At 49.8% G+C, this 26306-nt stretch overlaps 1 protein-coding gene across 1 annotated transcript in view; it reads right to left on the bottom strand.

The window, feature by feature from the left end:
• Window positions 1–412: 412 nt before the first annotated feature.
• The window catches only part of LOC139764059 (uncharacterized), a 111005-nt gene continuing 85111 nt past the window's right edge, over window positions 413–26306 (bottom strand). Inside the window, exon 4 of the mRNA XM_071690514.1 lies at window positions 413–7826. Coding sequence (XP_071546615.1) covers window positions 5504–7826 — 2323 coding nt within the window. The 3' untranslated portion in view covers window positions 413–5503. The remainder of the gene's footprint in view (window positions 7827–26306) is intronic.

Below are 26306 nucleotides of genomic sequence, written 5' to 3'. Positions count from 1 at the left end.
AAGGTACAGGAGGAGGTATTGTAACGGTGTTATAACGGAGGTCAAAAGGTGGTAGTGTGACGGTACTGTGAGGTAGGTATAGGAGGAGGTATTGCGACGGTACTTTGAGGAAGGTACTGGAGGAGGTAGTGTGACGGTACTGTGAGGGAGGTACAGGAGGAAGTTGGATGACGGTACTGTGAGGGAGGTACAGGAGGAGGTAGTGTGACGGTACTCTGAGGAAGGTACAGGAGGAGGTATTGTAACGGTGTTATAACGGAGGTCAAAAGGTGGTAGTGTGACGGTACTGTGAGGTAGGTACAGGAGGAGGTATTGCGACGGTACTGTGAGGAAGGTACAGGAGGAGGTAGCGTGACGGTACTGTGAGGGAGGTAAAGGAAGGTAGTATGGCGGTACTGTGAGTGAGGTATAGGAAGAAGTTGTGTTACGTTACTGTGAGGGAGGTACAGGATGAAGTTGGGTGACGCTACTGTGAGGGAGGCACAGGAGGGGGTTGGGTGACGGTACTGTGAGAGAGGTACAGGAGGAGGTAGTGTGACGGTATTGTGAGGGAGGTGCAAGAGGAGGTTGAGTGACGGTACTGTGTCGGAGGTACAGGAGGAAGTAGTGTGACGGTACTGTGAGGGAGGTACAGGAGGAGGTTGGGTGACGGTACTGTGAGGGAGGTAAAGGAGGAGTTAGTATGACGGTATTGTGAGGGAGGTACAGGATGAAGTTGGGTGACGCTACTGTGAGGGAGGCACAGGAGGAGGTTGGGTGACGGTACTGTGAGCGAGGTACAGGAAGAAGTTGGGTGACAGTACTGTAAGGGAGGTACAGGAGGAGGTAATATGATGGTACTGTGAGGGAGGTACAGGAGGAGAGAGTTTGACGGTACTGTGAATGAAGGTAAAGGATGAGGTAGTGTGACGGTACTGTGAGGGAGGTAAAGGAGTAGGTAATGTGACGGTACTGTGAGGGAGGTACAGGAGGAGGTTGGGTGACGATAATGTGAGGGAGTTACAGGAAGAGGTAGTGTAACGTTACTGTGAGGGAGGTAGATGAAGAGGTAGCATGACGGTACTGTGAGGTAGGTACAGGAGGAAGTAGTATGACGGTACTGTGAGGGAGGTACAGGAGGAAGTAGTATGACGGTACTGTGAGGGAGGTACAGGAGGAGGTAGTGTGACGGTACTGTGAGGGAGGTAGATGAAGAGGTAGCATGACGGTACTGTGAGGTAGGTACAGGAGGAGGTAGTGCGACGGTACTGTGAGGAAGGTACAGGAGTAGGTAGTGTGACGGTACTGTGAGGGAGGTACAGGAGGAGGTAGTGTGACTTCTGTGAGGGAGGTACAGGAGGACGTTGGGTTACGGTACTGTGAAGAAGGTACATGAGGAAGTAGTATGATGGTACTGTGAGGGAGGTACAGGAGGAGGTAGTGTAACGGTACTGTCAGGGAGGTAAAGGAGGAGGTTTGGTGACGGTACTTTGAGGGAGTTACAAGAGGAGGCAGTATGACAGTACTGTGAGGGTGGTATAGGGGAGGTAGTGTGACGGTACTGTGAGAGAGGTACAGGGGAGGTAGTGTGACGGTACTGTGAGGGAGGTACAGGAGGAGGTAGTTTGACGGTACTGTGAGGGAAGTACAGGAGAAACTAGTGTGACGGTACTGTGAGGGAAGTATAGGAGGTAGTGTGACGGTACTGTGACGGAGGTACAGAAGTAGGTAGTGTGACGGTACTGTGAGGGAGGCACGGGAGGAGGTAGTGTGACGGTACTGTGAGGGAGGTACAAGAGGAGGTAGTGTGACGGTACTGCGAAGGAGTTACAGGAGGAGGTACTGTAACGGTGTTATGAGGGAGGTACGGGAGGAGGTAGTGTGACGGTACTGTGAGGGGGGTAAAGGAGTAGGTAATATGACGTTACTCTGAGGGAGGTACAAGAGGAGTTTGGGTGACGACAATGTGAGGGAGGTACAGGAGTAGGTTCTTTGAGGGAGGTAGAGGAAGAGGTAGTATGACGGAACTGTGAGGTAGGTACAGGAGGAGCTAGTATGACGGTATTGTGAGGTAGGTACATGAGGAGGTAGTATGACGGTACTGTAAGGGAGGTACAGGAGGCGGTAGTGTGACGGTGCTGTAAGGGAGGTACAAGAGGAGGTACTGTAGCGGTACTCTGAGGGAGGTAAAGGAGGAGGTAGTATGACGGTACTGTGAGGGAGGTACAGGAGGAGGTTGGGTGACGGTACTCTGAGGGCGGTACAGAAGGAGGTATTGTAGCCGTGTTATGAGGGAGGTACAAGAGGAAGTTGGGTGGCGTTACTGTGAGGGAGTTGCAGGAGGAGGTAGTGTAACGCTACTGTGAGGAAGCTACAGGATGAGGTAGTGTGACGGTACTGTGGGGGAGGTAAATGAGGTGGTAGTATGGCGGTACTGTGAGGGAGGTACAGGAGGAGGTAGTGTGACGGTACTGTGAGGGAGGTACAGGAGGAGGTAGTGTGACGATACTGTGAGGGAGGTACAGGAGGAGGTTGGGTGAAGGTACTGGGAGGGAGGTAAAGGAGGAGGTATTATGACGGCACTGTGAGGGAGGTACAGGAGGACGTTGGGTGACGGTACTGTGAGGGAGGTTCAAGAGGAAGTTGGGTGACGGTACTCTGAGGGAGGCACAGGAGGTGGTGTGACGGTGCTGTGAGAGAGGTACAGGAGGAGGGAGTTTGACGGTACTGTGAATGAGGTAAAGGATGAGTTAGTATGACGGTACTGTGAGGAAGTTATAGGAGGAGGTTGGGTGACGGTACTGTGCGGGAAGTACAGGAGGAGGTAGTATGACGGTACTCTTAGGGAGGTAAAGCAGGAGGTAGTGTGACGGTACTGTGAGTGAGGTACAGGAGGAGGTTGGGTGACGGTATTGTGAGGAACGCACAGGAGGAGGTAGTGTGACGGTACAGTGAGGGAGGTAAAGGAGGAGGTAGTATGACGATACTGTGAGGGAGTACAGGAGGATGTTGGGTGAAGGTACTGTAAGGGAGGTACAGAAGGATGTTGGGTAACAGTACTGTGAGGGAAGTACAGCAGAAGGTAGTGTGACGGTACTGTGAGGGAGGTACAGGAGGAGGTAGTGTGACTGTACTTTGAGGGAGGTATATGTGGAGGTAGTGTGACGGTATTGTAAGGGAGGTACAGGAGTAGGTATTGTGACGGTACTGTGAGGGAGGTACAGGAGAAGGTAGTTTGACGGTAATGTGAGGGAGGTACAGGAGGAGGTTGGATGACGGTACTGTGAGGGAGATACATGAGGAGGTAGTGTGACGGTCCTGTTAGAAAGTTGCAGGAGAAGGTAGTGTAGCGGTACTGTGAGGGAGGTACAGGAAGAGGTAGTGGGACGGTACTGTGAGGGAGGTTCAGAAGAAGGTTGGGTGACAGAAATGTGAGGATGGTACAGGAGGAGGTAGTGTAACGGTGTTATGAGGGAAGTACAGGAGGAGGTAGTGTGACGTTACTGTGACGGTACTGTGAGGGAGGTACAGGAAGAGGTAGTGTGACGATAATGTGAGGGAGGTATAGGAGGATGTACTTTTACGGTACTGTAAGGGAGGTACAGGAGGAGGAAGTCTGACGGTACCGTAAATGAGGTATAGGAAGAGGTTGTGTGACGGTTATGTGAGGAAGATTCAGGGGGAGGGGTTGGGTGACGGTACTGTGAGGGAGTTACAGGAGGAGGTAGTGTGACGTTACTGTGAGGGAGGTACAGGAGGAGGTAGTTTGACGCTACTGTGAGGGAGGTACAGGGGAGGTAGTGTGACGATACTGTGAGGGAGGTACAGGACGAGGTTGGGTGACGGTACTATAAGGGAGGTACAAGAGGACGCAGTATGACGGTACTGTGAGGAAGGCACAGGAGGAGGTAGTGTGACGGTACTGTGAGGGAGGTACAGGGGAGGTAGTGTGACGGTAGTGTGAGGGAGGTACATGAGGAGGTAGTGTGACGGTACTGTGAGAGAGGTACAGGAGGAGGTAGTGTGACGGTACTGTGAGGGAGGTAGAGGAGGCGGTAGTATGACGGTGCTCTGAGGGAGGTACCGGAGGAGGTAGTGTGACGGTTCTGTGAGGGAGGTACAGGAGGAGGTTGTGTGGCGGTGTTATGAGGAAGTTCTTCAAGCATCTAGGGTAAGGACCTCATGACGTCCAGTCCCTCAATGGACACCAGTGTCTTCCTCATGACACCAACTCTCCACTTTTAAGATGACCGTGTACCGCATGACCGTGTACCTGCATGTCCGTGTACTTGCATGACCGTGTAGCTGCTAGACGGTGTACCTGCATGACCCTGTACCTGCATGACCATGTACCTGCATGACTGTGTACCTGCTGGACGGTGTACCTGCTGGACGGTGTACCTGCAGGATGTATACCTGCACTATGGTATACCTGCAGGACGGCGTACCAGCAGGATGGTGTACCTGCAGGACGGTCCACCTGCAGGACGGTGTACCTGCAGGACGGTGTACCTGCAGGATGGTGTACCTGCTGGACGGTGCACCTGCAGGATGGTGTACCTGCAGGATGGTGTACCTGCAGGATGGTGCACCTGCAGGATGGTGTACCTGCAGGATGGAGTACCTGCAGGACAGTGCACCTGCAGCATGGTGCACCTGCAGGATGGTGTACCTGCAGGATGGTGTGCCTACAGGATGGTGTACCTGAAGGATGGTGTACCGCAGGATCTTGCACCTGCAGGATGGTGCACCTGCAGGATGGTGTACCTGCAGGATGGTGTGCCTGCAGGATGGTGTACCTGCAGGATGAGGCACCTGCAGGATGGTGCACCTGCAGAATGGCGCACCTGCAGGATGGTGTACCTGCAGGACGGTGCACCTGCAGGATGGTGTACATGCAGGATGGTGTACTTGCAAGACGGTGCACCTGCAGGATGGCATACCTGCAGGATGGTGTACCTGCAGGACGGTGCACCAGCAGGATGGTGTACATGCAGGATGGTGTACTTGCAAGACGGTGCACCTGCAGGATGGCGTACCTGCAGGATGGTGTGCCTGCAGGTTGGTGTACCTGCAGGATGGTGCACCTGCAGAATGGTGCACCTGTAGGATGGTGTACTTGCAAGACGGTGCACCTGCAGGATGGTGTACCTGCAGGACGGTGCACCTGCAGGATGGTGTACATGCAGGATGGTGTACTTGCAAGACGGTGCACCTGCAGGATGGTGTACCTGCAGGATGGTGTGCCTGCAGGTTGGTATACCTGCAGGATGGTGCACCTGCAGAATGGTGCATCTGCAGGATGGTATACTTGCAGGACGGTGCACCTGCAGAATGGTGCACCTGTAGGATGATGTACCTGCAGGACGATGCACTTGCAGGATGGTGTACCTTCAGGATGATGTACCTGCAGGATGGTGCACCTGCAGAATGGTGCACCTGCAGGACGGTGTAAATCAGTGTGTCAGGGTTCAGTGGAGGAGAGCCATCATGGTGACGCTGAGTGTTGGGTGGATGTCGAGGCTCAGAGTTCTGTGGTGAGGCGTCTGATGACCTTAGCTTGTTGCAACATCTCCTCCTGTAGATGTCTCAGCCATTCCTGTTTGACCTCTGCACTGACGGTCCGGAACTCATACGTGACCGGTTCCCTCCCTCCACCCTGGCGAACCTCCAGCTTGAAGGTCGTGTCCGAGCCAGTGGGAGGACCTAGATTAACTTGGTCCAGCCAGATATCCCACGCGTATTCGTAGTTTGGCGGCTTTGGCCTGGTCAGGATGATGACCTTCTCAAACAGCAGCACAGAGTAAGATCCTGCACGTAGCTCTTTCTTCCTCGTCTTCACTTCCATCTTGTCATGACGAATGATGTCTCCACTTCTTTGGAAATCGACACGACCATTTACGATAGTTTCTGTCAGCAGTCGGACTTGTGCCGACCTGACGCACACTCGGAAATGGTCCAACATCGGCTGAGCCGCTTCCTGGGTGGCGGGATCACGACATAGATGTTGGAGCCACAACATGTAAAAGGTGAAATGCTGTACAGGTGACATGTACAACCTGGCCTGATTACCTGTGTCCAGGTCGGAGGTAGTCTTACAGCGAACAACAAGGTACTCGCTGTACATATCGAAGGCTCCCACATTTTTTTGGAAATGTTCCAGAACATCACTTGCATGTTTCCATTTTTCCACGTAAGGAAGAACACGTTTGCTGTGGAAGTTATATAACTTCTCTAAGAGTTTTCCAGTTTTGGCAGGCACTGCAGCGTCGGGGTTGAGCAACGACGATAACTGACGAACGTATTTCTTCTCCTGGACGATCAGTTCTTGGCAAGACACTGCAGGCGTGGGTAATGCTGCTTTCCTGCTGGAATGATCCAGTCGCTGCATCACCGTCAGAAGCTGTGGATGGAGCGAGTAGAGGCTGAGCGGCCGCAGCTTACACGAGGCTCGTCTACCAGACGTCAGGCTCTCTGTACTGTGACTCAGACTGATGGTTGTATTGTGAGGCATAATCTTCTGTAGTTCACAGATCCACTGATCCCTGAGGCAAGAATTCTTGGCCTTAAACTTCATGTTAACAAGTTGAGACTGACCTTCCGTGAGCACCTGCAGGAGGAGGTCATGTTCTGCTACAGGTTCCACTGCCACCACCTGCTCCGCCCGGTAATGAACTTTGTATTTAAAGAATGACATTTTGGGTGACGTGATGACCAACAAGTTTACAAACACAATCATGTTGTACTTCTTCCTCTGCAGCAAACCACCGCTCAGGCAGAAGAGTTCTCCACAGTGCACCATAGCCCCCCCGAGTCTCAGGTCCACCGGACTGTTGACCACGGTGGCGATGGTCATCTCTGTATTGGCCTGAAGCTTCAGAAGGTTCAGGCGGTCGATGGCACACTGAAACCTGTTCCTGTCTTCTTCTGAAACTTCTTTCTTAAAACTATCAAGAATCATAGCATAAAAGTTTACTCGTAATGTTGGCTTCAGTGTATTTCTCTTGAGATCAGGGAAATGTTCATCAAAATAAACTGAATATCGTTGAAGTTCTTTCTGAATGGTTGGGGTCAGGACCATGTAGCGATAGTACAAGTGGAATTGTTCGTCTTGAAACACGTCTGCCAACTGCGTCAAATCACCATCAGTCTTCTTAATACCTTTATACAACACAGTTTGAAACTGTTGTATTAATTCCATTTGTCTGAAGAAAACATCAAAATGTTGTCTGATATGGGGAGGAGTTCTCGTACACATGACCTGGTAATCACTTAACATTTTCTCAAGACTTCCTAAATATTCCAATTCATTTTCCACCAAGAAGGAAAAGTGTCCATGGCAAGGGTCCGGTGGCCTGGGGCCGCCCTCCTCAGCTGGGTCCGGCTCACTACCAAACCATTCCCAGACGTCCTGCTCTCCATCTGAGGAGTAGCCAGAGCTCCTGGGAGAGGCGTTCTCTGTGCTCTCAGAGCTCCTAAAGGCACGAAGGATAAGGCTCTCCCTGGGTCCTCCAGAGCCACTTATCCGACGGCTGGGCCAGCTGTCCGAAGCGTAACCCGACTCCCTGCTGTGAAGGCTGTTCCTGTTCTCCGGTCGGTTTAGAGAAGCGACGGTGTCCCTGGGGCCCAGAGTCGGTCGTCTCACCTGCCGGCAAGACGAGCTGCTGCTGCTGGTGCTACAGCCGCTGATGCTGGTGCTGCTGCTGCTGTTGCTGCTGCTGCTGCTGTTGCTGCTGCTGCTGCTGTTGCTGCTGCTGCTGCTGCTGTTGCTGCTGCTGCTGGCGTTGTTGCTGCTGCTGCTGATGCTGGTGTTGCTGGCAGGTGAGAGAGAGAGGTCGTCGTCGTTCCTGGGGATATAGTCAAAGTCAGGTCCTCGTACAGCCTAAGTAACAAGCACTATGTTTACAGAGGGTATGCTGCATGCAGCCTATAGTGTGCTGCATGAATCTACAGTGTGCTGCATGAAGCCAACAATATGTTGCATGAACGATAAAGTGTATTGCATGAATCCTACACTGTGCAGCACGAAGTGTGCTGCATGTAGCCTACAGTGTGCAGCATGAAGCCTACAGTGTGATGCATGAGGTTTACAGTGTTCTGCATGAAACCTGCAGCGTGCTGCATGATACCTACAGTGTGCAGCATGGAGTCTACAGTGTGCAGCATGAAGCCTACAGTGTGCTGCATGCTGCCTACAGTGTGCTGCATGAAGCCTTCAGTGTGCTGCATGATACCTACAGTGTGCAGCATGCAGCCTAGTGTGCATATGATACATACAGTGTGCAGCATGCAGCCTACAGTGTGCTGCATGATACCTACAGTGTGCAACATGAAGCCTACAGTGTGCAGCATGAAGCCTACAGTGTGCTGCATGCTGCCTACGGTGTGCTGCATGAAGCATACATTGTGTTGCATGCAACCTACAGTGTGTTGCATGAAGCATACAGTGTGCTGCATACAACCTAGAGTGTGCTGCACGCAGCCTACAGTGTGCAGCATGAAACCTACAGTGTAGAGCATGATACCCATAGTTTGCAGGGTAATACCTACAGTGTGCAGCATGATACCTACAGTTTGCAGGGTAATACCTACAGTGTGCAGCATGAAGCCAACAGTGTGCAGCATGCAGCCTACAGCGTGCAGCATGAGGATCACATTGTGCTGCATCAAGTCTACAATGTATTGCATGAAGCCAACAGTGTGCAGCATGCAGCCTACAGTATGCAGCATGAAGCATACAGTGTGCTGCATGAAGCCTATGGTGTGCTGCATGAAACCTACAGTGTGAAGCATGAAGCATACGGTGTGCTGAATATAGCCTACAGTTTGCAGCATGTTGCTTACAGTGCGTAGCATGAAGCCTACAGTGTTCAGCGTACAGCCTACAGTGTGCTGCATGATACATACAGTGTGCAACATGCAGCCTACAGTGTGCAGCATGAAGCATACAGTGTGCTGCATTCAGCCTGCTGTGTGCTGCATAAAGCATATAGTGTGCTGCAAGAAGCATACAGTCTGTGACATGAGGTCTACAGTGTGCTGAATGAAGCCTACAATGTGCTCCACGCAGCCTCCAGTGTTCAGCATGAAGCCTACAGTGTGCGGCATGGAGCTTACAATGTGCAGCATGAAGCGTACAGTGTGCAGCATGGAAGCTACAGTTTGCAGCATGAAGCCTACAGTGTGGTGAATGAAGCCTACGGTGTATTGCATGCAGCCTACAGTGTGCTGCATGAAGATTACAGAGTGTTCCATGAAGCCCACAGTGTGCAGCATGAAGCTTGCAGTATGCAGCATGTTGCCTACAGTGCGTAGCATGAAGCCTAGAGTGTGCTGCATGAAGCCTACAATGTGTAGCATGAAGCGTAAAGTTTGCTGCATCCAGCCTACAGTGCCCAGCATGATACCTACAGTGTGCAGCATGCAGCCTACAGTGTGTTGCATGATACCTACAGTGTGCAGCATGCAGCCTACAGTGTGTAGCATGAAGCCTACAGTGTTCTGCATGCTGCCTACAGTGTGCTGCATGAAGTATACACTGTGCTGCTTACAACCGACAGTGTGTTGCATGAAGCATACAGTGTGCTGCATACAACCTAGAATGTGCTGTACGCAGCCTGCAGTGTGCAGCATGAAACCTACAGTGTGGAGCATGATACCAACAGTTTGCAGGGTAATACCTACAGTGTGCAGCATGAAGCCTACAGTGTGGAGCATGATACCTACAGTGTGCAGGGTAATACCTACAGTGTGTAGCATGAAGCCTACAGTGTGCTGCATGAGGTTTACAGTGTTCTGCATGAAACCTGCAGCGTCCTGCATACAGCCTTCGGTGTGAAGTATGAAGCCTATATTGTGCTGCATTAAGCCTGCAATGTGCTGCATGAAGCATACAGTGAGCTCCATGAAGCCTACATTGTGCTGCATTCAGCCTACTGCGTGATATATGAAGCCTAGAGTGTGCAGAATGAAGCCTACTGTATGCTGCATGAAGCCTACTGAGTGCAGCATGAAGCCTAGTGTGCAGCATGCAGCTCAGTGCGCAGCATGAAACCTATAGTGTGCTACATGAAGCCGACAGTGTGCTGCATGCAGCCTGCAGTATGCTGCATGAAGCGTACGGTGTGTTGCATGAAGCCTGCAGTGTGCACCATGAATCTTACAGTCTGCAGCATGCAGACCACAGTGTGCTGCATGCAGTCTATAGTGTGCTGCATGAAGCCTATAGTGTGCTACATGCAGCCTACAGTGTGTAGTATGAAACCTACAGTGTGATGCATGCAGCCTACAGTGTGCTTCATGAAGCCTACAGTGTGCAGCATAAGCCCTACAGTCTGCAGCAATAATCTTACAGCCAGCAGCATGCAGCCTACAGTGTGCTGCATGAACCCAACCGTGTGCTACATGAAGCCTACAGTGAGCCGTATGAAGCCTACAGCATGCTGCATGAAGCCTATTGTGTTAAGAATGATGCCTGCAGTGTGAAGAATGAAGCCAACAATGTGCAGCATGAAACCTACAGTGTGCTGCATTCAGCCTACAGTGTGCTGCATGAAGCCTACCGTGTGCTGCATGCATCTTGCAGCGTGCTGCATGCAGCCCACAGTGTGCAGCATAAACCCTACAGTCTGCAGCATTAATCTTTCAGTCTGCAGTATTCAGCTTACAGTGTGTTGTGTACAGCCTACAGTGTGCTAAATGAAGCCTACGGTGTGTTGCATGCAGCCTACAGTATGCAGTATGAAACCTACAGTGTGCTGCTTGCAGCCCACAGTGTGCTACATGAAGCGTACAGTTTGCAGCATGAAGCCAACAGTGTGCAGCATAAAACCTACAGTGTGTATCATGAAACCTACAATGCGCTTCATGATCTCTACAGTGTGTTGCATGAACCCTACAGTATGCAGCATGAGCCCTACACTCTGCAGCATTAATCTTACAGTCTGCAGCATGCAGCCTACAGTGTGCTGCATGCAGTCTACAGTGTGCTACATGAAGCATACAATGTGCTGCATCAAGCCTACAGTGTGCTGCATAAAGCCTACAGTGTGCTGCATGAGCCCTACAGTATGCAGCATGAAGCCTCCAGTGTGCAGCATGAAGCCTACAGTGCGCTGCATGAAGCCTACAGTGTGCTGTATGCAGCCTAAAGTGTGCATCATGAAGCCTACAGAGTCCTGCATAAAGCCTACAGTGTGCTGCATGAAGCCTACAGTGTGCTCCATGCAGCCTACATTGTAATACATGCAACATAGAGTGTGCTGCATGAAACTTGCAGTGTGCTGCATGAAGCCTACAGTGTACAGCATGCAGCCCACAGTGTAATGCATGCAGCCTACAGTATGCAGCATGAAGCTTACAGTGTGCCGCTGAAGCTTACAGTGTGATGCGTGCAGATAGTGTGCAGCATGTAACTTACAGTGCACTGCATGAAGTCTAAGTGTGCAACATGAAGCCTGAAGTATGCTAAATGTAGCCCACTGTGTGCTGCATGAAGCCTATAGTGTACTGCATATAGCTTACAGTGTACAGCATGAATCTTACAGTGTGCTGCATGAAGCCTACAGTGTGCTACATGCAGCCTACAGTGTGCAGAATGAAGCCTGTATTGTGCTGAATGAAGCTTACAGGGTGTTGCTTGAAGCCTACAGTGTGCAGCATGAAGATTTCAGTGAGTTGCATGTAGTCAACAATGTGCAGCATGAAGATTAGTGTCCTACATGCAGCCTACAATGTGCAGAATTAAGCCTTGGGTGTGCTGCATGAAGCCTACAGCGTGTAGCATGAAGCCTTCAGTGTACAGTATGGAGCCTACAGCGTGCAGCATGAAGCCTACGGTGTGCTGCATGAAGCCTACAGTGTGCAGCGTGAAGCCTACAGTATGCAGCCATGCAGCCTACAATGTGCAGCATGATGCCTACAGTATGCTGAATTAAGCGTACAGTGTGCTACATGAAGAATACAGTGTTCCATGAAGCCCACAGTGTGCAGCATGAAGTTTATTGTGTGTAGTATGTTGCCCACAGTGCGTAGCATGAAGCCTAGAGTGCGCTGCATGAAACCTACAGTGTGCTGCATGAAATCTACAGTGCGCAGCATGAAGCATACACTGTGCTGCATGCAGCCTACAGTGTGCAGCATGAAGCCTACAGTGTGCTGCATGGAGCCTACACTGTGCAGCATGAAGCCGACAGTGTGCTGCATGATACCTACTGTGTCCAGCATGCAGCCTACAGTGTGCAGCATGTAGCCTACAGTGTGCTGTATGCAGCCTACAGTTTGCTGCATGAAGCATGCACTGTGCTGCATGCAACCTACAGTGCGCTGCATGAAGCCTACAGTGTGCTGAATGAAGCCTACAGTGTAATGTACGTAGCCTACAGTGTGCAGCATGAAGCCTACAGTGTGCTGAATGAAGCCTACAGTGTAATGTACGTAGCCTACAGTGTGCAGCATGAAGCCTACAGTGTGGAGCACGATACCTACAGGTTGCAGCGTAATACCTACAGTAATACCTGCAACATGAAGCTAGCAGTGTACAGCATGAACCTCACAGTGTGCAGCATGAAGCCTAAACAGTGCTGCACGAAGTCTTCAGAGTGTTGCATAAAGCCAACAGTGTGCATCATGCAGCCTACAGTGTGCTGCATGACACATACAGTGTGCAGCAAGCAGCCTACGATGTGCAGAACGAGGCCTACAGTGTGCTGCATGCAGCCTGCTGTGTGCTGCATGAAGCACACAGTGTGCTGCATGAAACCTACAGTGTGCAGCATGAAGCCTGCAGTGTGCTGAATGAAGCCTACAGTGTGCTGTACGCATTTTACAGTGTGCAGCATGAAGCCTACAGTGTGGAGCATGATACACACAGCTTGCAGAATGAAGTCACCAGTGTGCGGCATGAAGCAAACAGTATGCAGCATGAAGCCTACAGTGCGCAGCATGAAGCCTACATAGTGCTGCATGAAGCCTACATAGTGTTACATGAAACTAACAGTGTGCAGCATGAAGCCTACGGCGTGAAGGATGAAGCCTCCAGTGTGCTGCATGAAGTCTACAGCGTGCAGCATGAAACATACAGTGTGCAGCATGAAGCATACAGTGTGCTGAATATAGCCTACAGTTTGCAGCATGTTGCTTACAGTGCATAGCATAAAGCATAAAGTGTGCTGCATTCAGCCTGCTTTGTGCTGCATGGAGCATACAGTGTGCTGCAAGAAGCCTACAGGCTGTAGCATGAAGCCTACAGTGTGCTGAATGAAGCCTACAATATGCTGCACGCAGCCTCCAGTGTTCAGCATGAAGCCTACAGTGTGCGGTATGGAGCCTGCAATGTGCAGCATGAAGCGTACAGTGTGCAGCACGAAGGCTACAGTTTTGCAGCATAAAGCCTACAGTGTGCTGAATGAAGCCTACGGTGTACTGCATGCAGATTACAGTGTGCTGCATGAAGATTACAGAGTGTTCCACGAAGCCCACAGTGCAGCATGAAGTTTGCAGTATGCAGCATGTTGCCTACAGTGTGTAGCATGGAGCCTAGAGTGTGCTGCATGAAGCACAGAGTGTGCTGCATGAAGCCTACAGTGTGTAACATGAAGCGTACAGTGTGCTGCATCCAGCCTACAGTGTGCAGCATGAAGCCTACAGTACGCTCCATGATACCTACAGTGTGCTGCATGCAGCTTGCAGTGTGCAGCGTGAGGCCTACAGTGTACTGCCTGCTGCCTACAGTGTGCTGCATGAAGCATGCACTTTGCTGCATGCAACTTACAATGTGTTGCATGAAGCATACAGTGCGTTGCATACAACCTAGATTGTGCTGCACGCAGCCTACAGTGTGCAGCATGAAACTTACAGTGTGGAGCATGATACCACAGTTTGCAGGGTAATACCTACAGTGTGCAGCATGAAGCCTACAGCGTGGAGCATGATGCCTACAGTTTGCAGGGTAATACCTACAGTGTGCAGCATAAGCCAACGGTGTGCAACGTACAGCCTACAGTGTGTTGCATGAAGCCAACAGTGTGCAGCATGCAGCCTACAGTATGCAGTATGAAGCCTACGGTGTGCTGCATGAAGCCTACAGTGTGCTGCATAAAGCCTACAGTGTGCAGCATGAAGCATACATTGTGCTGAATATAGCCTACATTTGTAGCATGTTGCCAACTGTGCATAGCATGACGTCTACAGCGTGCTGCATGAAGCCTACAGTGTGCAGCATGCAGCCTACAGTATGCAGCATGAAGCCTACAATGTGCTGCATGAAGCCTGCAGTGTACTGCATGAAGCCTAGAGTGTTCAGCATGAAGCATACAGCGTGCTGAATATAGCCTACAGTTTGCATGTACCCTACAGTGCGTAGCATGAAGTCTACAGCGTGCTGCATGAAGCCTACAGTGTGCAGCATGAAGCCTACAGTGTGCTGCATGCAGCCTGCAGTGTGCAGCATGAAGTATACAGTGTGCCGCATACAACCTAAAGTGTACTGCATGAAGCCCACAGTGTGCTGAATGAAGCCTACAGTGTGCTGCACGCAGCCTACAGTGTGCAGCATGAAGCCTGCAGTGTGCTTAATGAAGCCTACACTATGCTGCATGATTCCTACAGTGTGAAGTATGAAGCCTAGAGTGTGCTGCATGAAGCCTACAGTGTGCATCCCGAAGCCTTCAATGTGCAGCATTAAGCCTACAGTGTGATGAATAAAGCCTGCAGTGTGTTGCATGTAGCCTACAGTGTGGAGCATGAAGCGTACAATGTGGAGCATGAGGCCTACAGTGTGGAGTATGAAGCCTACAGTGTGCAGCATGATGCCGACAGTGTCCAGCATGATGCCGACAGAGTGCATCGTAAAGCCTACAGTGTGCTGCATGAAGACCACAGTGTGCTGCGCGAAGCCCACAGTGTGCAGCATGAAGCCTCCAGTTTGCAGTATGATGTCCAAAGTGTACAGCATGAAACCTCCAGGGTTCAGCATGAAACCTACAGTGTGTTTCATGCAGCCTACAGTGCGCAGCATTATGCTTACAGTGTGCAGCATGCAACCTACACTGTGTAGCATGAAGCCTATGGTGTGCAGAATAAAGCCTACAGTGCGCTGCATGCAGCCTACAGTGTGCAGCATGAAGCCTACAGTGTGTTGCATGCAGCCTACAGAGAGCAGCATGAACCCTACAGTCTACAACATCAATCTTACGGTCTGCAGCATGCTGCCTACAGTGTGCAGCTTGAAGCCTACAGTGTGCTGAATGAAGCCTACAGTGTGCAGCATGAAGCCTACAGTGTGCAGCTTGAAGCCTACAGTGTGCTGCATGATACCTACAGTATGCAGCACGATACCTACAGTGTGCAGCATGCAGCCTACAGTGTGCATCATGAAACCCACGGCGTGCTGCATGAAGCATACAATGTGCTCCATGCAACCTACAGTGTGCTGAATGAAGCCTATAGTGTGCAGCATGAAGGCTACAGTGTGATGAATGAAGCCTACAGTGTGCTGCACGCGGCCTACAGTGCGCAGCATGAAGCCTACAGTGTGCTGCATGAAGCCTACAGTGTGCAGCATGAAGCCTACACTATACTGCATGATGCCTACAGTGTGCAGCATAAAGCCTACGGTAGGTAGCATGAAGCCTACAGTGTGTAGCACGAAGCCTACAGTGTGTAGCATAAAGCCCACAGTGTGCTGAATAAAGCCTACAGTGTGCTGCATGCAGCTTAGAGTGTGCAGCATGAGGCCTACAGTGTGAAGCATGAAGTCTACAATGTGAAGCATGAAGCCTACAGTGTGCAGCACGATGCCGACAGTGCGCAGCATAAAGCCTACAGTGCGCAGCATGATGCCGACAGTGTGCAGCATGAAGCCTACGGTGTGCAGCTTGAAGCCTACAGTGTGAAGCATGTTGCCTAAAGTGTGCAGCATGAAGCCTACAGTGTGCAGCACAATGTCCGCAGTGTGCAGCATGACGCCTACAGTGTGCAGCACAAAATCTAAAGTGTGCAGCATGAAACCTACAGTGTGCAGCACAATGTCTACAATGTGCAGCATGAATCCTACAGTGTGCTTCATGCAGCCTACAGTGCGCAACATTATCCTTGCAGTGTGCAGCATGCAACCTTCAGTGTGTAGCATGAATCCCACAGTGCACTGCATGAAGCACACAGTGTGCTTCATGCAGCCTACAGTGTGCAGCATGAAGACTATAGTGTGAAGCATGAAGCCTACAGTGTGAAGCATGAAAGCTACAGTGTGCAGCACGATGCCGACAGTGTGCAGCACGAAGCCTACAGTGTGCAGCACGATGTCGACAGTGTGCAGCATGAAGCCTACAGTGTGCAGCTTGAAGCCTACAGTGTGAAGCATGTTGCCTAAAGTGTGCAGCATGAAGCCTACAGTGTGCAGCACAATGTCTGCAGTGTGCGGCATGAAGCCTACAGTGTGCAGCACAATGTCTACAATGTGCAGCATGAAGCCTACAGTGTGTTTCATGCAGCCTACAGTGCGCAACATTATCCTTGCAGTGTGCAGCATGCAACCTACAGCGTGTAGCATGAATCCCACAGTGTACTGCATGAAGCATACAATGTGCTCCATGTAACCTACAGTGTGCTGCATGAAGCCTATTGTGTGTAGCGTGAAGCTTACAGTATGATGAATGAAGCCTACAGTGTGTTGCACGCAGCCTACAGTACACAGCATGAAGCCTACAGTGTGCTGCATAAAGCCTACAGTGTGCAGCATGAAGCCTACAGTGTGCTTGATGAAGCCTACACTATACTGCATGATGCCTACAGTGTGCAGCATGAAGTCTATAGTAGGCAGAATGTAGCCTACAGTGTGCAGCATAAAGCCTACAGTGTGCTGAATAAAGCGTACCGTGTGCTGCATGCAGCCTACAGTGTACTTCATGCAGCCTACAGTGCGCAGCATTATCCTTTCAGTGAGCAGCATGCAACCTACAGTGTGTAGCATGAAGCCTATGGTGTGCAGCATAAAGCCTACAGTGCGCTGCGTGCAGCCTACAGTGTGCGGCATGAAGCCTACAGTGTGCTGAATGCACCCTACAGTGTGTTGCATGAAACCTACAGTGTGCTGAATGAAGCCTACAATGCGCTGCATGCAGCCTACAGTGTGCAGCTTAAAGCCAATAGTGTGCAGCATGAAGGCTACAGTGTGCTAAATGAAGCCTATAGCGTACTGCACAAATCCTATAGTGTGCATTATGCAGCCTACAGTGTACTACATGAAGCCTACAGTGTGCAGCATGCAGCCTGCAGTGTGCCGCATGAAGCCTACAGTGTACAGCATTAACCCTACAGTCCACAGCATTAATCTTAGTCTGCAGCATGCTGCTTACAGTATGGTGCATGCAGCCTACAGTGTGCAGCATGAAGCCTGCAGTGTGAAGCATGTTGCCTAAAGTATGCAGCTTGAAGCCTACAGTGTGCAGCACGATGTCTACAGTGTGAAGCATGAAACCTACAGTGTGTTTCATGCAGCCTACATTGCGCAGCATCATGCTTGCTGTGTGCAGCATGCAGCTTACAGTGTGCTGCATGAAGCCTATTTTGTGCAGTATAAAGCCTACAGTGCACTGCAGGCAGCCTTGAGTGTACAGCATGAAGCCAACAGTGTGCTGCATGCAGCCTACAGGGTGCAGCATGAAGCCTACAGTGTGCAGCATGAAGCCTACAGTGTGTTGCATGCAGCCAACAGTGTGTTGCTTGAAGGCTGCAGAGCGCTGCATGATGCCTAAAGTGTACTGCATGAAGCCCATATTGTGCTGCACGAATCCTGTAGTGTACTGCATGAAGTCTTTAGTGTGCAGCATGCAGCATACAGTGTGCTGTATGAAGCCTACCGTGAGCAGCATGCAGCCTACAGTGTGCAGCATAAACCCTACAGTCTGCAGCATTAATCTTACAGTCTGCACATGCAGACTACAGTGTGCTGCATGCAGCTTACAGTGTGCTGCCTGAATCCTATAATATGCTGCATGCAGCCTACAGTGTGCAGCATGAAGCCTGCAGTGTGCTGCATAAAGTCTACAATGTGCAGCATGAACCCTACAGTGTGCAGCATAGTGCCCACAGTGTGCAGCATAGTGCCTACATTGTGCAGCATGAAGCCTAAAATGTGCATCATGAAGCCCACAATGTGCAGCATGACGCCTAGAGTGCATAGCATGAAGCCTACAGTGTTCTGCATGAAGCCTATAGTGTGCTGCATGAAGCCTACAGTGTGCAGTATGAAGCGTACAGTGTGAAGCATGAATCATACGGTGTGCTGCATGCAGCCTACAGTGTGCAGCATGAAGCATACAGTGTGCAGCATGAAGCGTACAGTGTGTTGCATGATGCCTACAGTGTGCAGCATGATGCCTACAGTGTGCAACATGCATCCTACAGTATGCTGCATGAAGCATGTAGTGTGCTGCATGTAACCTACAATGTGCAGCATAAAGTCTGCAGTGTGCTGCACGCAGCTTACAGTGTGCTGAATGAAGCTTACATTGTGCTGCATGAAGCCTACAGTGTGTTGCATGAAGCCTACAGGGTGCAGCGTGATGCCTACAGTGTGCAGCATGAAGCCTACAGTGTGCTAAATGAAGCCTACTGTGTGCAGCATGATGCCTACAGTGTGCAGCATGAAGCCTACGCTGTGCTGCATGCAGCCTACAGTGTGCAGCATGAAGCCTACAGTGTGCTGCATGATGCCTCCAGTGTGCTGCATGATGCCTCCAGTGTGCAGCACTAAGCCTACAGTGTGAAGCACGATGCCTACAGTGTGCAGCATGAAGCCTACAGTGTGTATCATGAAGCCTACAGTGTGCAGCATGAAGCCTACAGTACGTAGCATGAAAGCTACAATGCGCTGCATAGGTCTACAGTATGCCTGCGGTGTGCAGCATAAAGCTTACAGTATGCTTCATGCAGCCTACAATATGCAGAATGGTGGTTACAGTGTGCAGCATGCAGCCTATACTGTGTGGCATTAAACCTACGGTGTGCAACATAAAGCCTACAGTGTGCTGCATGCAGCCAACAGTGTGCAGCATGAAGTCCACAATGTGTTGCAAGCTGCGTACAGTGTGCAGAATGAAACCTACAGTGTGCTGCATGCAGCTTACATGTGCAGCATGAAGCCTACAGTGTACTGCTGGAGCCTACACATTGTAGCATGGAGCCTACTGTAATCTCAAAAGTACGTTTTTACAAGCTGTGAGGTTACTTTTGAGAACTAAAAACTAATGTAAATATGAAAATTACAAAATCAGACTAATGCATTGCATTTGTAACATTAGACAAGGAATCATAAACTATTAGATTTGTTAAAGATTCAACAGAGATTGTCTACGAAAGATTCAGTTCTCACCTAAGATTATTGTTGATATAGTCAGTTTCAACACTGCCACGTATGTATGTATGTATGTATGTATGTATGTATGTATGTATGTATGTATGTATGTATGTGTATGTATGTATGTATGTATGTATGTATGTATGTATGTATGTATGTATGTATGTACGGTCTAGTTAAAGCACAAGGTTAATGATCCTTACCTCACTGGCTTCTGCCTCACAGAGGCATTACAATGGGTTTTAAGATGTTAGAAATATTGCCAAATAGCAGACCAGCGTCACTGTAAATCTCGCAGATGAACTAATGAAAGAGAAAGATCCTTGACAGTTATCAGTTATCCTTATCAGTTATCAGTTATCCTTGACAGTTATCAGTTATCCTTATCAGTTATCAGTTATCCTTGTCAGTTGTCAGTTATCCTTGACAGTTATCAGTTATCCTTATCAGTTATCAGTTATCCTTGTCAGTTGTCAGTTATCCTTGTCAGTTGTCAGTTATCCTTGTCAGTTGCCAGTTAACCTTGTCAGTTGCCAGTTAACCTTGTCAGTTGCCAGTTATCTTTGACAGTTGTCAGTTATCCTTGACAGTTGCCAGTTATCCTTGTCAGTTGAGAGTTATCCTTGTCACTGGTTAGTTATCTTTGACAGTTGTCAGCTATCCTTGTCAGTTGTCAGTTATCCTTGACAGTTGCCAGTTATCCTTGTCAGTTATCAGTTATCCTTATCAGTTATCAGTTATCCTTGTCAGTTGTCAGTTATCCTTGACAGTTGCCAGTTATCCTTGTCAGTTGAGAGTTATCCTTGTCACTGGTTAGTTATCTTTGACAGTTGTCAGCTATCCTTGTCAGTTGTCAGTTATCCTTGACAGTTGCCAGTTATCCTTGACAGTTATCAGTTATCCTTATCAGTTATCAGTTATCCTTGTCAGTTGTCAGTTATCCTTGACAGTTGCCAGTTATCCTTGTCAGTTGTCAGTTATCCTTGTCAGTCGCCAGTTATCCTTGACAGTTGCCAGTTATCCTTGACAGTTGCCAGTTATCCTTGTCAGTTGCCAGTCAATAAGTTCAACAAAGAGGTTCTAACATCAACAGACCACTTGTTCCTGAAGAGGTTGTTGTGATAGTGAAAGCCATCAGAACTCAGTGTGGCTAGGATAGGATGACATGGAGACAATTCAAAGAAAACGCCTGTAAAGCTTTCGTGTAACAAAGAAAGCGACATATTTCTGGTCTGTATTTAGATGTATCAATGGTGCTGCTGCTTTCAGCTACCCTAATTGGTAAATTATCCAATTTGTAACGATCCTGTTGAAAATGTACATCACCTCATTCGCAATAAAACTCTTCCCAGAAATTTGTATCCATTACTACGACGGAAATCATATGGCTCTACCTTTTAGTGGCTTTTAAGGTCGAGACGATTAAAGTCTTTGACACTTTTAAATACCTGTATCACATCAAGTCTTAAACTTCTCTTTTCTAAGCAAAATGAATTTTAGTTGTTAAGTCAGCTTCCGTAGGATTTGTTTCTCAGTCCAAGGCTCAACGCTGTCTGTCTTTTTCAAGTACAATGACGAAACCTGAAAACAATATTCAGACTCGGACATACCAATGATCTGTAAACTGTGCAAAGATTTCCCTAAACTCAAATTCGAACACCCTACACTTGAACCCAAGAATTTTATTTGTTCTTATTACTGCCTCGGTGCACTGCTGTCTTGGCTTTAGGTCACCAGGTATTATGCCAATTTTTTTTTCTTTCATTTACCTTTTGTAGTTCACCAGACTTCATACTGCATATTGTCTGCTCGGTTTTGCTAACAACTTGTCAGACTTTTCACAACGATAACATTTCATTTGTCACCTATGAACGAAGTCCATGAATTTGCTGATGTCACTTTGAAGCTGTAGACTAGAATATTCTAGCTTAATTCTCCTTTGCGTCTTCTGCTAATTTTGATATTTTGCAATGTAGTCCATCATCAAGACTGATCCCTGTGGCAAACCACTTGTTACGTCTAACCATTCTCAGGCTTGACCAGTGATTATAACTGTATGTTTACGGCCAGTCAACCAGCTTCCTGACCGCCATATTTGCCCCATCTATAACACGGGACAAGTGTTGCTAGTAACCTTTGATGCGACCTTATCGACATCTCCGAAAATCTAAAAAGAAGGCGTGAAAGGTTTGACTCTCCTCATATATGAGGATAATATCCTCATACATGAGAATGATATCATCAAAGAAATCAAAGAGATTTGTCAGACACGAGCGATTTCGTCGAGATCCAGAGGCTAAGAATCATTATTAAGTGATGATCTAATTGATTCAAGATTTCCGTCCCGAACGATGGTGTCCAAAAGTTCACGATCAACGAACGTTAAGCTAAATGTATGATGATTTCCGGGCAGTAACTTATTACCTTTCATGAATATCGATGTTACATTAGCAAACTTCCAGGAATCCTCAGGAACTTCACCGTTGCAAGTGACTAATTGGGAAGAGCAGCTAGTGGTTTACCTATCACACATTTTGCTCCTTATTTTGTCCTTGGGTAATACTTATCAGGTCCTGCCATTTTATTTCCTCTCGTTCCATTTACCGCAGAGAGAATTCCTTCAGCTTTTACGCTTATGATTTGTTGTATGTTCTCCACACTTCACAGTGGAACGAGATATGAAACAAGATCTGTCTACAGTCATAAATTCAGATACAGATACAAAACAGCTGTGGAGGATGCTAAGGAGGAAGCCAAGAGCTGTGCTGGATACTGAGGAGGAAGCCAAGAGCTGTGCTGGCTACTGAGGAGGATACCAAGAGCTGTGCTGGATAATGAGGAGGAAACCAAGAGCTGTGCTGAATACTAAGGAGGAAGCCAAGAGCTGTGCTGGATAATGAGGAGGAAACCAAGAGCTGTGCTGGATAATGAGGAGGAAACCAAGAGCTGTGCTGAATACTAAGGAGGAAGCCAAGAGCTGTGCTGGATAATGAGGAGGAAACCAAGAGCTGTGCTGGATACTGAGGAGGAAACCAAGAGCTGTGCTGGATAATGAGGAGGAAACCAAGAGCTGTGCTGAATACTAAGGAGGAAGCCAAGAGCTGTGCTGGATAATGAGGAGGAAACCAAGAGCTGTGCTGAATACTAAGGAGGAAGCCAAGAGCTGTGCTGGATACTGAGGAGGAAGCCAAGAGCGGTGCTGGATAATGAGGAGGAAGCCAAGAGCTGTGCTGGATACTGAGGAGAAAGCCAGGAACTGTGCTGGATACTGAAGAGGAAGCCAAGAGCTGTGCTGGATACTGAGGAGGAAGCCAGGAGTTGTGGTGGATTCTGAGGAGGAATCCAAGAGCTCTGCTGAATACTGAGGAGGAAGCCAAGAGCTGTGCTGGATAGTGAGCAGGAAGCCAGGAGCTGTGCTGGATACTGACGAGGAAGCCAAGAGCTGTGCTGAATACTGAGGAGGAAGCCAATAGCTGTGGTGGAAACTGAGAAGGAACCCAGGAGCTGTGGTAGATACTGAGGAGGAAGCCAGGAGCTGTGCTGGATACTGGGGAGGAAGCCAGGAGTTGTGGTGGATTCTGAGGAGGAAGCCAAGAGCTGTGCTGGAGGAAGCCGAGAGCTGTGCTAGATACTGAGGAGGAAGCCAAGAACCGTGCTGTATACTGAGGGGTAAGCCAGAAGATGTGGTGGATACTGAGGAGGAAGCCATGAGCTGTGCTGGATACTGAGGAGGAAGCCAGGAGTTGCGGTGGATTCGATGGATGAAGCCAAGAGCTGTGCTAGATACCGAAGAGGAAGCCGAGAGCTGTGCTGGATACTGAGGAGGAAGCCAGGAGTTGCGGTGGATTCTGAGGAGGAAGCCAAGAGCTGTGCTGGATACTGAGGAGGAAGCCAGGAGTTGCGGTGGATTGTGAGGAGGAAGCCAAGAGCTGTGCTGGATACTGAGGAGAAAGCCAAGAACCGTGCTGGATACTGAGGAGTAAGCCAGGAGCTGTGGTGGATAGTGAGGAGGAAGCCAAGAGCTGTGCTGGATACTGAGGAGAAAGCCAAGAACCGTGCTGGATACTGAGGAGTAAGCCAGGAGCTGTGGTGGATAGTGAGGAGGAAGCCAAGAGCTGTGCTGGATACTGAGGAGGAAGCCAAGAACTGTGTTGGATACTGAGGAGGAAGCCAGTAGCTGTGGTGGATACTGAGGAGGAAGAAAAGAGCTGTCCTGGATACTTAAGAGGAAGGCAAGAGCTGTGCTGGATACTGAGGAGGAAGCCAGAAGCTGTCCTGGATACTGAGGAGAAAGTCAAGAACTGTGGTGGATACTTAGGAGGAAGCCAGGGGCTGTGCTGGATACTGATGAGGAAGTCAAGAGCTGTGATGGATACTGAGGAGGAAGCCAAGAGCTGTGGTGAATGATTTAAAGGAATCCAGGAGGTGTGGTGGATACTGTGGGGGAAGCCAAGAGCCATGTTAGATACTGAGGAGGAAGCCAAGAGCTGTTCTGGATACTGAGGAAGAAGCCAAGAGCTGTGCTGGATACTGAGTAGGAATCCAAGAGCTGTCCTGGATACTGAGGAGGAAGCCAGGAGCTGTGCTGGATACTGAGGAGAAAGCCAAGAGCCGTGGTGGATACTGAGGAGGAAGCCAGGATCTGTGGTGGATACTGAAAAGGAAGCCAGGAGCTCTGGCGGATACTGAAGGGGAAGCCAGGAGCTGTGGTGGACACTGAGGAGGAACACAAGAGCTGTGCTGGATACTGAGGAGGAAGCCACGAGCTGTGCTGGATACTGAGGAGGAAGCCAAGAGCTGCGTTGGATACTGAGGAGGAAGCCAGGAGTTGTGGTGGATTCTGAGGAGAAAGCCAAGAGTTGTGCTGAATACTGAGGAGGAAGCCAGGAGCTGTGCTGGATACTGACGAGGAAGCCAAGAGCTGTCCTGCATACTGAGGAGGAAGACAGGAGCTGTCCTGGATACTGACGAGGAAGCCAAGAGCTGTGCTGGATATTGAGGAGGAAGCAAGGAGTTGTGGTGGATTTTGAGGAGGAAGACGAGAGCTGTAGTGGATACTGAGGAGGAAGCCAAGAGCTGTGGTGGATACTGAAGAGGAAGCCAAGAGCTGTGGAGGATACTGAGAAGGAAGCCAGGAGCTGTGGTGGATACTGAGGAGGAAGTCAGGAGCTGTGTTTGATACTAAGGAGGAAGCCAGGAGTTGTGGTGTACTCTGAGGAGGAAGCAAAGAGCTGTGCTGGATACTGAAGAGGAAGCCGAGAGCTGTGCTGGATACTGAGAAGGAAGCCAAGAACCGTGCTGGATACTGAGGAGGAAGCCAGGAGCTGTGGTGAATAATGAGGAGGAAGCCAAGAGCTGTGCTGGATTCTCAGGAGGAAGCCAAGAGCTGTCCTGGATACTGAGGATGAAGCCAAGAGCTGCGCTGGATACGGAGGAGGAAGCCAAGAGCTGTGATGGATAATGATGACGAAGCCAAGAGCAGTGGTGGATACTGAGGATGAAGCCAAGAGCTGTGCTGCATTCTGAGGAGGAAGCCAAGAGCTGCGTTCGATACTGAGGAGGAGGCCAAGAGCTTTGCTGGATACTGAGGAGGAAGCCAAGAGCTGTGGCTAATACTGAGGAGGAAGCCAGTAGCTGTGTTGGATTCTGAGTAGGAAGCCAGGACCTGAGGTGGATACTAAGTAGGAAGCCAGGAGCTGTGGTGGATACTGAGGAGGAAGCCAGGAGCTGTCCTGGATACTGAGAAGGAAGCCAAGAGCTGTGCTGGATAGTGAGAAGGAATCCAAGAGCTGTGGTGGATAATGAGGAGGAATCCAGGAGCTGTGCTGGATACTGAGGAGGAGGACAAGAGCTGTGCTGGATACTGAGGAGGAAGCCAAGAGCTGTGCTGGAACTGAGGAGGAAGCCAAGCGCTGTGGTGGATACTGAGTAGGAAACCAGGAGCCGATGTGGATACTCAGGTGGAAGCCAGGAGCTGTGGTGGATACTGAGGAGGAAGCCAGAAGCTGTGGTGGATACTGAAGAGGAAGCCAAGAGCAGTGCTGGATAGTGAGAAGGAATCCAAGAGCTGTGGTGGATAATGAGGAGGAATCCAGGAGCTGTGCTGGATGCTGAGGAGGAGGACAAGAGCTGTGCTGGATACTGAGGAGGAAGCCAAGAGCTGTGCTGGAACTGAGGAGGAAGCCAAGCGCTGTGGTGGATACTGAGTAGGAAACCAGGAGCCGATGTGGATACTCAGAAGGAAGCCAGGAGCTGTGATGGATACTGAGGAGGAAGCCAGGAGCTGTGGTGGATACTGAAGAGGAAGCCAAGAGCAGTGCTGGATAGTGAGAAGAAACCCTAGAGCTGTGGTGGATACTGAGGAGGAAGCAAGGAGTTGTGGTGGATTCTGAGGAGGAAGCCGAGAGGTGTGGTGGATACTGACGAGGAAGCCAAGAGCTGTGCTGGGTACTGAAGAGGAAGCAGAGAGCTGCGCTGGATACTGAGGAGGAAGCCAAGAACCGTGCTTGATACCGACGAGTAAGCCAGGAGCTGTGGTGGACACTGAGGAGAAAGCCAAGAGCTGTGGTGGATTCTGAGGAGGAAGCCAAGAGCTGTGCTGGATGCTGAGGAGGAGGCCGAGAGCTGTGCTGGATACTGAGGAGGAAGCAAGAGCTGTGTGGATTCTGAGGAGGAAGCCGAGAGCTGTGATGGATACTGAGGAAGGAAGGCAAGAGCTGTGTGGATACTGAGGAGGGAAGCCAAGAGCTGTGGTGGATAATGAGAAGGAAGCCAGGAGCTGTGCTGGATACTGAGGAGGAGCCAAGAGCTGTGTGGATCGTGAGAGGAATCCCCAGGAGCTGTGGCTGGGATACTGAGGAGGAAGCAAGGAGCTGTGCTGGATACTGACGGAGGAGGACCAAAGAGCCTGCTGCGGATCCTGAGAGGAAGCCAGAGCTGTGCTGGATACTAGGAGGGGAAGCCAAGGTGT

Source organism: Panulirus ornatus, chromosome 48, assembly GCF_036320965.1.
Source record: "Panulirus ornatus isolate Po-2019 chromosome 48, ASM3632096v1, whole genome shotgun sequence".
In the NCBI taxonomy this organism is placed as follows: domain Eukaryota; kingdom Metazoa; phylum Arthropoda; class Malacostraca; order Decapoda; family Palinuridae; genus Panulirus; species Panulirus ornatus.
The sequence above is the reverse complement of the archived record's forward strand: the minus strand, read 5'-3'. Positions and strand labels throughout refer to the sequence as shown.